Source organism: Antechinus flavipes, chromosome 6 (genome assembly GCF_016432865.1).
Source record: "Antechinus flavipes isolate AdamAnt ecotype Samford, QLD, Australia chromosome 6, AdamAnt_v2, whole genome shotgun sequence".
Taxonomy (NCBI): Eukaryota; Metazoa; Chordata; class Mammalia; order Dasyuromorphia; family Dasyuridae; genus Antechinus; species Antechinus flavipes.
The window spans coordinates 256,695,681-256,705,557 of record NC_067403.1 but is presented as its reverse complement, the minus strand read 5'-3'; the positions used below and the strand labels follow the sequence as shown (position 1 = coordinate 256,705,557).

The following is a 9,877-nucleotide window of genomic DNA, read 5'->3' as shown; positions in this document are numbered from 1 at the left end:
GGTGGTGACTTTTGGGGGGAGAATCGCAGACTCCGAATTGGAGTTCAAAGCTGCAAAAATATGTTCTGCTGCCTCGACACCACAGGATGGCGCCAAAGCATGGCGTAATTTCTGCCTCAAAAAACAAGAGCTTGATTTGAAACTACATGTTCCAAGATGCTCTTCGAGACATTAGGCCCCTCTCTCACAGCTGCCTTCATTATAGCCTGTGGAAAAGAGAACTTTTTTGCAATCTTTCCTCGTCTGTGAATGGCGAACAAGAGGCGGGAACTCCTAGACTTCCACGGATATGTGTCTGCTTCCCCTTTTCAGTATCCCTTTCTTCCGATTGGGTTGAAAGGGAAGCAGCCAAAGAGCTCCGCGAGGACCCGTGACCTTTAACCCAATATGGTGGCGCCCATGTTCGGCTCGTGAAAGCGGTGAGAGCGGGCGGATTTGGGGCCAGACTCCCGCTCTTCCTTCCTCTTCTGCACTCGGTCACACCCCACAGCCCGCGCCATGTCGAAGCTCAGCCGGGCCACGCGCTCCGTTCGGAAGCTCGAGGGCAGCGGCGTCATCCGGTCCATCGTCCGCGCGGGCCAAGCGATGCCGGGGCCGCCTCTAGGACCTATCTTGGGTCAGGTAGGAGAGGGAGTCAGGCTAGGGTGCGCATGCGTAGCGGGGAATGCGGGGTGGGGGGGGAAATTAATGTGAGTTAGGGGGTGCTGCGCAAGCGCAGAGAGAGCGTGTTGCCTGTGGAGGGCACCACGCGTGCGCCCTGGGGAAGAACTCTCGCAATCCCTCTTTACTCCTCTTCCCTCCCCTCCCCTCCCCTCGCTGGTCCAGCTGAGACTGAGGTCGCGAGTTCGAGAACCACCTCCGACCTATAACTTGCGGCACTCTGGCGTGACATTTAACAACAATGACATGATAAATTGTCACGCACCCGGGGTGGGCATTGCGCCCACTTTGCAGATCGGCAAACTGAAGCCCCCAAAGAAGCAGAACTCTTTAGAGGGGAACTCCAGCATAAGGTCCTTCCCAGGCCGCCACCTCCCCCGGCCACTAGGGTGTCTCCTGCTCTGTGTGAGCCCCTTAGGCTCCTAGGTCTGGAGCTGGAAGGGACCCCAAGGTGGGGTTTTCCAGCCCCTCCTTGTGCTGATAGGAAGGGGCGTCTACTCCCTTGGGGATTGGGGATGACCCCATGGTGCCAGTGGACCCCAAGCCCTGGCAGTTGTGGCAGGATGGCTGGGGATGGGGCTGTCTGCTGACCGGGGGGGGCTTATCCGGGCCCTGGGGTGAGAGGGGGGTCAGTGGTCCCTGACCACTCAGACGCCCCTTCTCCCGCAGCAAGGCCTGGCCATCAGCCAGTTCTGCAAGGAGTTCAACGAGAAGACCAAGGACATCAAAGAGGGGATCCCCCTGCCCACCAAGATCATCGTGAAGGTGGGGGGCCCAGGGCCCGCTTAGGGGTGTTCTGGTACAGCCCTTTCCCCCCCGCCCCTGGCTCTGACTGTGTCTCCTCCCCTCCGAGGGGAATCCGGCCTCCCGGGGCCGCTTCCTCCCCACCCTGGGTCCCTGCCCCCACCCCTGGGCCCCGGGTCCCTGCCCCCCCCAGCAGGGGGTGACCCCCCTCTGGCTCCTTCTCTTCTCTCCAGCCCGATCGCACCTTCGAGCTCAAGATCAGTCAGCCCACCGTCTCCTACTTCCTGAAGGCGGCCGCCGGCATAGAAAAGGGGGCCAGGCGCACAGGTGGGGGGGGGCAGGCATCTGGGGAGGGGGAGAGGTCGGGCCCCTGGGGGCGGCGGCTGAGGCAGCTCCCTCCCTTCCAGGGCACGAGGTGGCCGGGCTCATCTCCTTGAAGCACGTGTACGAGATCGCCCGAGTGAAGGCTCAGGACAAGGCCTTCGCTCTGCAGGACGTCCCCCTGTCCTCCGTGGTCCGTTCCATCCTCGGGAGCGCCCGCTCGCTGGGCATCCGCGTGGTGAAGGAGTGAGTGGGGGGGAGGGGCCCTGGATCCTGGGAGAGCGAGCACTGTGCAGGGAGCCTGGGAGGACTCGGGGTGAGCGGGCCGGGGCTCGGTTCTTTCAGGGACAGGGGCTGGGCCGGGCTCGGAGGCCTGACCTTCCTCTTCCCCCCCGCAGCCTCAGCGCCGAGCAGCTGGCGGCCTTCCAGGAGGAGCGGACCCGGTTCCTGGCCGCGCAGGCCCTCGCCGACGCCGAAGCCGCCAAGGCGGAGGCGGCCAAGAAGTGAGCCCGGCCTCCCCCGCTCCGCCCGGGCAGCGACTGCCCGCACCCGAGGGGCCAATGGGCGCCCCGGACCCTGCCCTGTCTGTGTCGTGTCCGTCTCTAATTTAAAGGGCTGAAGACCCCAATAAATATTAAATTGTTTGTCACGTTGTTCTGCTTGTCCGTCTGCTGCTCAGGGGATGATGGGACGAAGGTGTGGGGAAAAGGGCCCTCGCGGGAAATCCCCCGGGGGATGGGACCCTGGCAGCTGTGCTCCCCACCCCTCTGGCTGGGCCCCAGGGCTCATTTGCCTTCTTCTCTAAGACCCATTGAGGGACAAAGAAAAAATATTGGCCCTGGGTGGGAGACCTGGGTTCAAATCTCTCCGATGCTTTCTCCCTGATGACCCGGCGGGGTCTGGCCTCGTGTTTCAGTGCCAGGAACGTGGCCGGACAGAGCTGAGGGAGGGGCCGCAGAGGCCCCGGAGCCCCCGGAGCGCAGGTGGATGGTCAGATGGGGTCCCCTAAGATGCCCATTGGCTTTGCCAGCACCGGACCCTGGCATCTGGGAGCTGCTGGAGGGCCGTGGGGGGATAGGAGAGTCTGGGGGCTTCTTCTGAGAAGGGTTTAGAACTGAGGGGACTCAGCTGTGAATTGGGGGCTTCTCTTCCTCCCCCCCAGGATCAGGGGCGGGGCCAAGCTGCGCTGTCTCCAGCTGGAAGGTGAGTGGCCTCCCCCACCCTCACCCCTGGTGACTATCCTTCCCCTTTCCAGGAGGTAGAAAGGATGTGGTCTCCAGGGGTGCCCCGGGTCCTCTCCACCCGTTTGGTGGCTTGGACACGGGGAGGAGGCTTCTGGGTAGGGCCCAGAGGGAGGCCTCGGACTCCTGGAGTCGTAGCCTCTGTTTGGGAAAGTCTCCATCCCCCCCCCCCCAAGCAGGTGCTCAGGGAATGAAGGCGCCTGCTCCGAGGCCTTAGATCCTGAGTGTTCTGGAACGGGGAAGTCCCCAGGCTTCGGCCCCTGGACTGAGGGCGCTGAGCAGCCTTTGGCTGCTGGAAGGTCCCGAGAGAGGGTCCGTCTCCGGCCCTTTGCCCCTTGTGGGCCCAGTGCTGGGGCACCTTTAGCTCTCCCCAAGGTCCCCAAAGCTCGTCTGCGCGTCCTAATCCTTCCCCCGCAGGGGCGGGTGGCAGCCGAGCCTCACTCAGGGTGGGGACGTGTCCGAGGGAATTTGGGGACCCTGATGGGGGCTTCGGGGCCACGAGGTCAGGGGAGCAAGAGAGCCAGACCCCGGCTCTTCAGCTCTTCTCGTCCGCGGCTGCCCGCCCCCTAGTGCCCGCCAGCCTGGGGAAGGACTCCTGGGCCCCCCCCCTTCTCCATCAGCAAACAACACGAGGGCTACAAAAAAGGCGAACCGGACTTTATTATAAAGTTGGTTACAAAGTCGACACAGCACCACGAGATTCACTGCACGGGGGCCCGGGGCCCGCCTGCCCGCTCGCACACGGGCGTGCTCGGGCGCACACACACACGCATGCTCGCGTGCACACGCACTCACACACGGCGTGACGGCAGATCTGTCTTCCTGCATCGGAAAGAAACGATAGAGTCGCTTCACGCCCCCCACCCCAGGCGCAGGGCGCAAAAGTCACAGGAGAGCCGCGCTGGCGGCGAGTGCAGAGGAATTGAAATCCTGTTACTGGAGTGTAGACAATTCTACGTGAGTGTCAAGGGCCCCCACGGGGCGCAGGCTAGCCCGGGGCCGGCCTTTTCCCCCACGGAAGCCCGGGACCGACGGCCCCGGGGGTGGAGAAGTCCCCCCAGGCCTCGGGCAGCATGGAAGGGAAGCGGTGACTCCCCCATTCTCTGTATGGAATCCCATTCAAGGAAACTCACTACGAGTGAATACAGATTGAGATGGAAACTAGGATTGCTCAAAGTCTCTTGATTCTAAAAATAAATCCCCTTCCCCTTCTTCCCACCACCCCTCCTCCCCCCTTCCCCTCCTCAGGGTGGGAGGGATCGGACGCATCCCCTCCAAGCCCCCAAGGAGCGCACGGAAGTTCCGGGGTGGTGGAGAACATCTCCACTCCATGATGACAATATGCCATACTCGACGACGTTAAGTCACAGACTTATTCAGAACGTTGGTTCCCCTCCACTTCCATCTGGGAAAGAGAAAACGAGACGCGGGGTCAGAGAGCTCGGGCTCAGGCCGCCCCCTCCCGCCCCCGCGAGCCCCGAGAAGCTGAAAAGGACTCGTGGAGCCCGGCTCCCCCATGCTGCCCGCGAGTGACAAGCCAGAACTCCGGCGGAGAAAGGCGGGAGACCCCTCCCCACCCAGGATCCGCCGCCAGGGCCCGCACCGAGGGTTCTGTTCGTTTGGGCCGGGGCCGCCAGCCTCGGTTTCCCCATCTTCCCTCCCCTCCCGCTCCCAGGGCCCGGGGGTCTCTCGGCTCCCGCTCACCATCATGGAAGCTGTCTTGAACTTGACTCTGGAGTTGATACAACTCATCGGTACATCCATCACAGGGGAACGCTGAGACACCTGTCTCAAAGTCGGGTTCGTAGGCGGCCAGGTCCTCCAGGAAGCTGTGGTCTTCCGGGGACAGGTCGGTGCAGGGCGACGGGGCCCCCCCTGGGCCCGAGGTCTCAGGACCCCCCGGGCCCCAGTCCCCCTGGGGCGCCGGGGCGGAGAGGCCCATGAAGATGTCTTCCGGGGACTTCTCTTCCAGGAACTGGGCCTCGGGGGCATCCAAGAAAGCCAGGTCCTGGCTCTTCCAGGACTTGGGGTCCAGGCCGAACAGCGGGGGACCAGCCCCCGGGAAGGAGAGAGCCTGGCCCAGGGGCTCGAGCCCCTCCGCCCCAGGCTCCGCCGGGAAGGGGCAGTCCAGGCCCTGGGCCAGCTGGCTGATCTGCCGGATGAGGCGGTCGAGCTCATTCCTCTCCTTTTCCGAGTAATGGAAGAAACTCTGTTTGACCGGGGAGGCCTCCGGGGTGAGCAGGCCGTCGGGCACCAGGGGCACGTCCACGGAGAGCGGCCCCGGAGCTGGGCCAGAGCCAGGAGAGTGCAGTCCCCATTACCAGGACTGTTAGGGCTGGGAGGCAACTTCTCATAGAGAAAACTGCAGCCGTCTTGGGGGAAGTAGGGCTTGGTGGGGGTCGGGCTCGGCTGGTCCGGGAAGGTCCGGCCGGGGCTGGCCGTGTGAGCCGGGAAAGCCGTGCTGGGCGGGGTCAGTTGGGCTTGGCCGGGGCTGGCCAGCTGCTCCTGGAAGGTGGCGGCGCCGGGCAGCAACTGCTCTGGGAAAGCCGGGCCGCAGGGAGGCAGCTGGTCTTCGTAGGTCTGGGCCGGGGCGTCCGTCAGCTGGCCCGGAACGGGGCCGGCCAGCTCGGGGAACGTGGCGCTGCTGGGGGTCAGCTGCTCGGGGAAGATGCCGGCGCCGGGGGGCAGCTGCTCCGCGCCAGAGCCGGAAGGCGCGGGGAGGTGGGGCTGGAAGGGCTCCTGGAGGCCGAAGAGGAAGGCGCAGCCCCCGGGCTGGTGGGGCGTGTACGGCGGGGTGCACACAAAGTCTTTGCACAGGTCCCCTTGGAAGGTGGACTCGGGGCGCGGGGGGAAGGCCAGGTAATTGAAGTCCATCTCCTTGGGGGGCTGCGACAGCTGCTCTCCGGAGGGAATGGGTGCCAGTTCCGGGCCAGCGGGGAAGATGGTGCTTCGGGGACCCCCAAAGGCCGGGGGGAAGGTCGGGTCGGGGCTCGCACACTGGGCCGGGGAGAGGAGGCTGCCTGGGAACGCAGCCGGCGCGGCCGCAGTGCCCAGGACATACGCCAGGTGGGCGTCTTCGGAGCTGAGCTGCTGGCGAAGGCTCCAGGCTTCCGAGTCGCTGGGGGGAAGGAGAGAAGCGGGGTGAGGAGCCCACCCTGACAACAGGCGGCCCCCCTGCCCTGACAACAGGCGGCCCCCCTGCCCCCTCGGATCTGGGACTCCGGCTCACCTGATCGGGTAGTTGTTGGCAGTGATGGGGCCATCGGAGCCCTCGGGGTGCATCAGGGAGTAGATCCATACCCAGCCTCCGGCCTTGGCCTGCAGCCTCACTACCATTTCCGCCTGAACATCACCACCGTCAGCCACTAGGGGAAGAGGAGCCCGAGGGTTAGCCCGGTGCCCGCTGGCCACCGCCGTGCCCAGCGCCCTAACAGCCCGCTCTAACCCTAAAGCTCGCCTACCTCTCCGGGGGGTTGCACTCAACTCCCACCCCTACACACACCCCATCCCTGGAATTCTAACTCCCAGGGTTGCCGGGAACTGGCCACGCGAGGTCCTGGACTGACAGATTTGGAGTCAGAGGAGACCTTCGCAGTCACCAATCGAGGTCTCATTCTGCAGGCGGGGGAGCCGAGGTCCCGAATAACCGGGCCGAAGTCACTGGGTGCAAGTGGAGGCCGTGGACCTCAGGTCCCAGCCTCTGACTCCAAATCCGGCACTCCCCACTGCCCCACGCTGCCTTTCCTCGGGGGCTCCCTGCTAGGCTCTCCGGGACCTTGACCTGGTCCTCCCCTCTCACGCTTATCCCTGATTGGTCCTGGCCCTGCCTCCCTCGTGTCTGCTCCTGCCCCACGGATGCACTGGGACACTCACGCAGGCGGTAGTGCTGGGCCGAGGCGTGGGCCAGGTCCTCGGGGTGCAGAAGTCCATACCATGATTTACAGACCAGCTCGCTGCGCTCAAAGCCCAGGTAGACTAGGACACTAGAGAGGGCAAAGGCAGGAGGTCAGCTTTCTGCTCCCCCATCATGGCACCCAAGCATCCTGAGCCCTTGAACCCCGGCTTGCTCCCTCCCGGACGCCAACTCCTTTTGCTACAGCCCAGCCTTCTACTCCTTCGAGCCCCTGCTTCTCCCATGATCCCTGCAGGGCAGACGTGCCATCCCCAAGAGCAGAAGCTCTGTTTTACTTCTCCTGCCCCAAGCAGGGCAAACTCACCTCTCGGAGACATCCAGCAGGGCGAGGTCCTTGGCGTGGCGGCTCTGAAACACGGCCAAGAAGATGGAGGCCAGCCCGGGGCCGCAGCCTGGTCCGGGACGGGCTCGGGGATCGAGAGGGGCGCAGAAGGCCGTGAAGACGGGGTTCCCCGCCCAGTAGGCTCCAGGGGGGTGGGGATGAAAACGGCCCCGGATGAGCACGAGCTTGTTGCCCGCGCTCTGGCGCCTCAGGGACTTGGAAGTATTGAATCGGCATCGGAAAAGGCGATCTGAGTGAGAGAGAAGGGAGTCGTGGGGTGAGTGGGTGTTATTGTAGAGGAAATGCTTAAGGAAAAAGTCTCAGCCAAGGAAAGAGAAGGCAAAGAACAAGAAGCAAAGTACTCACCGGTGTCAGGCAGGGAGGGCAGAGTCAACTGCTGGCGGACAGTGAGGTGGTCGGCGGGATCAATGATATCGTAGATGCTGTCACCCTGGGCAACCAGATCCACCTGTGAAGAAAGGGGGAGGAAAGACCATCAGCGAATGGAGGAAGAGTCTAAGCACGGCCCCCAGCCACTCGGGGCCGCCGGGAGCCTCAGCTCCTCTGTGATGCCCGGCTATGGCTTCCCAGTTCCTTAAGCCCCGGCACTCGACCCCATGTCCCATGGATGCACGTAATTACCATGGGTACCACTCAGAATGGAGCGAGAGCTACAACTAAAGGACCGCAGGCTCGGTTAGCCCAAGCCTTCCGGCCAAAGGTGTGGATACCCTGGCCCCGCGAGGGGGAGTTCTGCATTCACTAAAGTCACGTACCACTAACTAGTCCCCGCTGTCTGACTCAAGCTCCCCTTCTCTCTCAGCTACATTATCCCATTTCCCAGTCTCTGAACGTTGCAAATGGACGCTCCCTCGCTTCCCTGCCCCGGCTGTCCTAGGCTGGCTCTGGCCCGGGAAGGGCTTTCCCCTGGGACCTCCTTGCGCCCCGTCCTCCAAGGCGCTCACCATGGAATGGCCCAAGTGCTCGCTCACGCTGTCGGACAGATAGAGGAGCTTCCCCTCGGCCGTAAACATGAGCAGGAACCCGGGCAGCGCCGCCACGATGTCTTCCAGCTCCTGCGCCGAGAGCAGCCCGGCTGGGCCAGTCAGAGGGGCGCCTGCTGGGAGAGAGAAAGAGGGTGAGTCGGGAGGGACGCTCCAGAAGACGGGAGACGAGGAGACGCTAGCTGGAGGGAGAAGCGAGCTGTTGATCTTTGGGAATCCATAGGGATCCCAGTGGATCAGCCCCGGGAGTCGCGCCCACCTGTTGACCCCACTCCCCGATCTCTTGGCCGAGGGACCTGTTGATTGGATCCGGGGATGCCCCAGCCAGGGAGAGCAAGCTCGGGCCGGGCAGGCTTAAGGACCGCGGACAGCAACCGCAGCCGAGCTTCCCGGTTCCGCGCTCAGACCCCCCAAAGACCGAGCGCTGTCGGCAGCTTCAGAACCTCGGACAGAGCTCCGGCTCCCAAGCGGCTCTATCTGCTCGGGCTTCCCGGCCAAAGGGAGCTCCTGACGGGATGCGCCCCCGTGGCCGGGAGCTTAGACCGGCGGCGCTTCCCTGTCCAGGGTGCTGACACCGAGGAAGGCTCGGAAGGTCTCGGGGAGCCAAGGAGAAAGTCTGGCGCTCCCGGTGCCTTCCCTGCTCGGCTCCCTCCCGAACGGTCTCCTCCTCTCCCAGCCTGGGGGGTCCCTGGAGTGCCAGCCCCGGAGCCCCCCAGTCTCCGCCAGCCCCGGCTCGCTCACCTCCGGCGAAGAAGACTCCCTTGCGGGTGTAGATGCAGGCTAGCGACATGATGTGCAGGTACGAGAGCCGCACCTTGTCCGCTTCGGCCAGCGGCAGCAGCTCCTTGAGGCTCCGGATCTCCGCGTTGATCTGGTCCCGCCGCGCCTTGGAAGCGCCCTTGGTGGAGCGGTACATGGCTGTTGGCGGCGGAGCTCGCGCCCGGGCGCCTCGGCCACCTGGGTACCCGCCCCGACGCGCCTTCTTCGGCTTCTTCCTCCTCTCTCTCCCCCGTCTCTCTCGGTCTCTCTCTCTCTCTCCCTCTCTCGGCTCCGATTGGCAGCTCTGCCCCCCTCGCCCGTCTCGCTCCGCTTTATATAGCCCCAGCCGGGCGTGGGGGGCTCGATTCAGGGACGGGGAGGGGGGCGGGAGGAGCGGGGGGCCGGGCCAAGCAGGCTGCACGGGGAGCTGCCGGCTGGGGGGGCCCCCGCTCCTCCTCCCTCCCCAGCCTCCGACGTCATCCGCATGACGTAGAACGAGAGAGGGAGGGGGGATTGCGGGGGGTGGTGCAGGGGGAGAAGAGAAGCAAAGGAGGGGGCCGAGCCTGGAGGGGACCGAGCCAAGGCGCAGCGCCGCCGTGCAGGAGCCAGACTGGGGGCTCTGGAGTGCAGGGCCTGCGGAAAACCGAAGAAGGGCCATTCTGGCAGTTGCGCGAGGCCCCCTCGGGCCCCTGGCCTCCCCCCCCCCACCCAACGCCGATTCTGATCCCACGCTCCAGTCCAGGCTTCTGCTGCTCTCGGCCTCGTGGGCCAGGGGACGGTCTCCCAGATCCCAGAGTCTGCGCGGCGACCCCATAGCCCCTGCCTAGCCCCAAGCAGTGTCCCGGGAGGGGAAGGGGATGGGGGAATGCAGGGGTCTCGCTTGCCCAGAGCAGGAATTCCCACCTGTTCTCTG

The 9,877-nt window shown here is 64.6% G+C and overlaps 2 protein-coding genes across 2 annotated transcripts; one reads left to right on the top strand and one right to left on the bottom strand.

Moving 5' to 3' along the window:
- Positions 1 to 370: 370 nt before the first annotated feature.
- Positions 371 to 2,378, top strand: MRPL11 (mitochondrial ribosomal protein L11). Its single transcript, XM_051967403.1, has 5 exons — positions 371 to 621; positions 1,330 to 1,425; positions 1,638 to 1,731; positions 1,812 to 1,971; positions 2,124 to 2,378. Exons 1-5 carry the CDS (start codon positions 499 to 501, stop codon positions 2,230 to 2,232), a joined length of 582 nt encoding a protein of 193 aa, XP_051823363.1. The 5' UTR covers positions 371 to 498; the 3' UTR covers positions 2,233 to 2,378.
- Positions 2,379 to 3,609: 1,231 nt separating this feature from the next.
- On the bottom strand, positions 3,610 to 9,219 carry NPAS4 (neuronal PAS domain protein 4). Its single transcript, XM_051963813.1, is given in 9 exon segments — positions 3,610 to 4,371; positions 4,671 to 5,249; positions 5,252 to 6,084; positions 6,196 to 6,331; positions 6,840 to 6,949; positions 7,184 to 7,451; positions 7,568 to 7,670; positions 8,167 to 8,318; positions 8,947 to 9,219. Coding segments are annotated over 9 exon segments (2,385 nt in total). The 5' UTR covers positions 9,122 to 9,219; the 3' UTR covers positions 3,610 to 4,342.
- Between the last annotated feature and the right edge of the window lie 658 nt (positions 9,220 to 9,877).

Coding starts and splice junctions, on each gene's coding strand:
- MRPL11 (XM_051967403.1), top strand. CDS start 499: ATGTCGAAGCTCAGCCGGGCCACGCGCTCCGTTCGGAAGCTCGAGGGC. Junction 1,426..1,637: donor CCACCAAGATCATCGTGAAG/GTGGGGGGCCCA, acceptor TCTTCTCTCCAG/CCCGATCGCACCTTCGAGCT. Junction 1,972..2,123: donor GGCATCCGCGTGGTGAAGGA/GTGAGTGGGGGG, acceptor TCCCCCCCGCAG/CCTCAGCGCCGAGCAGCTGG.